Genomic DNA, 5,247 nt, shown 5'->3' with positions numbered 1-5,247 from the left:
AAATTGGAATCAGCTTCTTCCCAGTGGCTTTGATGTGCCTCTAAAGAATGGCAACTTTCAGCCACTGAAGTTGTAAATCCCTGTAACAACTGTCGGAGCTGGTAAGGTTTGTAAGGCTGAATGGACTCCAAAGCAACACTTCCATTTCAGAACATTTTAGCAAAAACAAAAGCTGTCTTGTGAATGCTGGGACAGGGGAGAAGACTTGAAAAGGTACTTCAGTTGGTTTACCTCGTATTTGGAGCAAAGCACAAATGTTTGGTCTCCTCCAGAGAAGATATGTTTAACAATGTGGTATTTACACGCATCTGTTGGAGAAAGACATGGTTGTGTGAGAGGCTGATGAATGCAAGTCCCTACTCATGCTTTCTCCCCTACCACTTGCACTGCCAGTACAACTACAAGGAGCACCTGTGTCCTTTGAAGGCCCTGCTGAAATCAGCTGGAACTCAAGCACTGTAGCACTTTCATGAGAGGTACACAGGAGGGGAAATTTGTCATTTCTGAACTGCAATAGGGGCTTTAAAGAGAGAACAAAGCCTTTGGAACACAGTATTAGTAGAATTTCATGAAGTCTCAAGACTGCCAAATGCTGAGCTCTGCCATAAAAAGAGAAAGGGAGATGGCATACATTAACAGAGAGAGCAAAAGGTCACCCAGAAATTACCACAGTGCATTTGGGACAATAGCATGGGTTTCTTTTGCTGTTTCCAGAAATTTCACAGAACGACGTTAAGATGTCTTTAGACAGCCATGAGTGAAATGATTTATGTCCATCTGCCATTTCAAATCGAGCACAGTACATACCAGGTTTCCCTGAGAGTTGCCCATTATGAGCTGCCCAGTGACCCTTGACAGGAGAGGGACACTTTACATTGCAAGTGTGCCCTGTTCCCAGCTGGCCTCTTGTTCCACAGCCAAATGCATAGATCATTCCTGAAGAAGGCACAAAGGCTAAAGTGTGATGTCTGTAAGAGACAGGTACGGAGTTTGGGCCTTGTTTAACAATAAATTTTAAAAAAACCAACAAACCAAGAACAAACAAACAAACAAACCCAACAACCAAACCAAATGCAGCCTAAAACTTATTCTCATTTCTCATAGGCCAAAAGCTGGTGCCAAACAGCACCTTTATGCAGGCACCAATGCTCAGTTTTTGCCACCTGATGGCACCAGTTTATGGGATGGAGCCCTTTAGGTGGCAGTGACAAAGAGCAGCTTGTGCCAACACGCAGCTGGTATCAGGCTCACAGTATCAGCTTAGTCATCTGCTAAGCCTGTACATACTGAAAGGCAACAACACAGCACCAGGATTGCTAACTCACTTTTCATTAAAGAGGCTGGAAACTTGTGACCAAAGGGGCTTCTGCTCTAAAGTCTTGCTGAATTATTAAGCTGGGAAGGTATCTTTTACAGGTTAGAATGCAGGGTACAACCCCAACTAAAAAACTATCTCATTTAGAGGGCCTTAAAATTCTTACGGAAAGCAAAATTTAAATTCATTTAGCTTTGACACACAGAATGCAGAAGCAGGACTATTTCCCTCTATTTGCATGATTCAGTATCAGCATTAACCTCCACCAAAGCAAGTTTCTGACTGCATGCAGGACTCACCTGCCACAAGCAATCTGGGATACTTCACTGCCCATGAGCTCAAGAACTCTTCGGGGGTTCACCTCATCATTCATGGAATCATGTCCCAGTTGCCCGCAGGAACCTGCACCGAAGGTGAACACCCCTCCACTCTGTTAGCAAATCAAACAGCAGAGTCTCCATTTAGGGACCCATAACCCAGCAGGATCTCTCCGACTCCAGTTTCAGTACGAGCCCAAAGCTTAGGCAGAGACTGATGGGGATTTTCAAAGGATTCAGAAAAGAAACTCGGGTTCTGCTAATGCAGCTTCCAAACAAGCTACCTTGCCACCCATCAGAAACTAACAGAATTATCTTTAGGTATCCCTACACTAGACAAGCTTCTACAGAACTAGTTTTCTACAATGGTATTTTTCCTACAGGAATCCTGAAGTCAGTTGTTTAATTCATTTTACAGTGGAAAATATTGAGGTTCCAAAACAGGAAGCAACACCTACCAAGTGGCAGAGGCAAGGCAAGAACTGAGCAGCTCTCTTTCAAATCCTAGCCCTGTCCTCTGGCCACTAAATTATACACCACTTGGAGGCAGCAGGTTTGGAACTGAAAACCTCTTGTAAATGCTGTGCCTACTAATGTTTAATTTAAACACTCATTCATTTTAGCTTCCATCTTATTCTGATGCACAGTATTACTCTGTTTTCCAACAAAATGCTATTTTCACCCCTTTGGATGTGTGTTTGTTAATTTTTCCCCCCCCCAAAGCTAATTTCTTCAAGTTATTCACCTGAGTTTTGCTATTCATTGCTGTGGATTATTAACATCTTCATCTTCAAAACCAGCATAGGATCATGCTGGCAGTGAATCTCAGCATAAATAATTAGGCTATATTTTCACTTAGGTCTTTTACTGGGATTGGAAGGAATATAGTAAATCAATTTGTTCTATGATTACCCAGAAAGTACTGTGAAACCATCAGGCAGGTGAGACAGTGGCTAAGGTTCCCAGGTCAGCATCTTTACCTTTGTCAGGACTGCTGTGTGTTCCTCTCCACAGCTGATGTAAACAACCTTCTGAGACCGCAGCAGCTTCACGTGACAAGGGGACTCTCGGTCTGCCATGAGGACAAAGGAAATAAAGCAGCTGTTTCATAAACACAAACCTGCATGTCCAAGAAAAGCACTGGCAGTCTGATTTTCAGATGTTGTCTATGAGCACAAGGGAAACTTTAACAACTGTGGTGAAAAAAACCCACATGTCCTTGAGTGCTTCACTGCCACTTTTCCCCTCAAATTCTTAAAAGACTTGACTGACTCAAACAAAACTGTCCAGATCAAGAATACAAATGTTGATTGTCTTGTATAAATTCAACATGCACTTGCTCTTTGGGAGATATGGTGAGTGCAGCCTAGATACACCCACCTTCAGCTTCATGTTCCATTTCAGACTCCTCAGGGATGACTGCAAATATTTGTTTCCATATTTCTGTATTTCCATATAGAACAACCCTGACACGTGGGAGACACTTGTGCAAGACACGTGGCAAACTGAATCCCAATGTGTATTTAAATACTCGGCTTTCCTTCTGTTGTCATCCTTTAAGCAGAAGATTCTCCTACTTGCAAAGGCTAATCACTACCTACCATTAAGTGATGCTTTTCTCTTTTACTCTGCCACTCCAATCATTTAAAGTCTATCTCCCAGGAATGAATACAGTAAAAAAATAAAAGCTAAGCATTTCAAGGAGCAGTAGGCACCTCAAAACAGTTAGATATTAAGGGGAGCAGCTGCTTATTTCATACCAACAAAAAATCAGGTTCCTACCTATAGAAGTTGCCCATTTCTTAAGATTCTCACCTAAGGATTTGTAGGGTGCTTTTTTACTGGATAGTGAAAGAAACATGGTCACATTTCCATGAGTATAAAATTGAGAGCATATTTTTTATTTACTTTTTTCTGTATTTTAGCACTCTGATCTTTCTTTTGACAGGAATGACACTTCTCCTCTCTACAGCATAATTGTTAATAACAACAGTGCTGGCAGAATAGCCATGTTTGCAAACCTTGCTGTTCATGTTTGGCAAGTATAATTCACACTGTCTTAACCATGATTCACTTTCCATAAATACCACATATTTACTACAATGCCAGGCACTGAGGGGGGAAGCAGAATATGATCCCTGGCCAGCACCACTCCACAAGCTGATGCCTATTCTGTTCATTTAAGATTAGCCCCGTGTCAAAGTAAGCCTTTCATATGTAAACTGCAGCTTTGTTTTAATTAGAAGCATTTAATTGCCAATCTACATGGAAAGGACACTGCTGCTCTTCTATTAGCTCAGCTTTACTTTATAGACAGTACAAGGTATCTAGGTGCATGCTAGGTATCACATCCACACTCAGTAACTTGCCTAGATATCTAAAGTTGCTCAGGAATTATGCAGAAAACAATAAAGAGGTTGATTTGAAGCTCCAAAGAAAATTTTCCATTCATTTATTTTATTCCAAAAAGTTAAAAGAGTGTGTGAACAACAAGCAGAGGAGATCTGGGCTTTTCAGACTAGCACCTGAGAAAACTACCATTGGCCATATATGTCTGGTAAACTGCAACAAATAAACTAGACAACATTTTACAATACTGGGATATGCTGTGTTGACATCACTTTGTAGCTCACCAGTCAAAATCATGTTGGGAAATGAGGAGATGGGTTCAGCCTGCTGTTCTGCAGGGAAAGCCTTTGCTCCAACCAACTTGAAACAAAATATAGACAAAGTATTTTTGAGAAGAGGGAGAAAGAATATGAGCACTTTCTTCGATATTTGCATGTTCTCATTCACACCTGAAAGACCATTCTTTTTGACCCTCCTCACTTAATGTAACATCCACAAGGGGATGTTTCTGTTTTTACTAAGTATGAAAAGCCTGTAGAGACAGAGACTCTTTCTCTGCCATGTCACCTCAGGAGGAGTTGCTGAGTTACACACCCGTTCAGTAAAAATACACTGTCAATGCAACAAGAGACACTAGGCCAAAGGAGTCTATCCATCTTTCACCTGGGAGCATAATTTTCATACCTCGTTCATCACTTAGTCCCAGCTGTCCTGAGCTGTTCTTCCCCCAGCCAAACACAGCTCCTGAGAGAGAAAGGGCAAAACTGTGGGCTCCGCCTGCAGCAACCTGAGCCAAAGGGATCCCATCGAGAGACTTGACACGTTGTGGACTGGCTTGGGAGGGACATTCTTTGCCCAAGCCCAGCTGACCATAGCTGTTCTGCCCCCATGTGAAGAACTGGCCATCTGAAACAAGGAAAGAAGAGAGTGGTGAGTGAAGGCTAGACAACAGAAAAGCAAGTTTGCCAAAATCAAAAAGAAACAGTTCTGGAGGCTTCGCTCCCACCCAAACCTCATGAAGAAAAGGAAAAAAGCGAAATCAAGAAAGACATTCTTCGCTAAAAAAAGCAAAGCCTGAAGCCATCAGGCACATAAACACACAAGCAACTGAGTGCACAATACAAAATACAACTGCTGTAACAAACAGTGCAACAAAAAACAGTCCACATGTTTCACACAGAAGAGTAACAGCCAAGGAAAATTTCAGCACAAAGGAATTAATTACACACATTTTTCTAAATCAAGATGGGAAGCTTTCAAGCATTC

General features: G+C 41.8%; 1 protein-coding gene across 4 annotated transcripts in view; it reads right to left on the bottom strand.

Annotated features, from left to right (window-relative positions):
* The window catches only part of LOC103622373 (probable E3 ubiquitin-protein ligase HERC3), a 45,030-nt gene that overhangs the window by 19,639 nt on the left and 20,144 nt on the right, over nucleotides 1-5,247 (bottom strand). For all 4 annotated transcript variants that reach the window (XR_001865205.1, XM_017744117.1, XM_008641312.2 and 1 more), the window contains exons 6-10: nucleotides 4,666-4,887; nucleotides 2,613-2,704; nucleotides 1,615-1,745; nucleotides 808-968; nucleotides 232-308 (exon numbers count right to left, since the gene is read on the bottom strand). Coding sequence is in view for 3 of the 4 variants with exons in the window: in XM_017744117.1 (XP_017599606.1) it covers nucleotides 232-308; nucleotides 808-968; nucleotides 1,615-1,745; nucleotides 2,613-2,704; nucleotides 4,666-4,887 (683 nt within the window). In the remaining variant the exon portion in view is untranslated. The remainder of the gene's footprint in view (nucleotides 1-231; nucleotides 309-807; nucleotides 969-1,614; nucleotides 1,746-2,612; nucleotides 2,705-4,665; nucleotides 4,888-5,247) is intronic.

Source organism: Corvus brachyrhynchos, unplaced genomic scaffold, assembly GCF_000691975.1.
Source record: "Corvus brachyrhynchos isolate BGI_N302 unplaced genomic scaffold, ASM69197v1 scaffold229, whole genome shotgun sequence".
NCBI classification, from domain to species: domain Eukaryota; kingdom Metazoa; phylum Chordata; class Aves; order Passeriformes; family Corvidae; genus Corvus; species Corvus brachyrhynchos.
The sequence above is the reverse complement of the archived record's forward strand: the minus strand, read 5'-3'. Positions and strand labels throughout refer to the sequence as shown.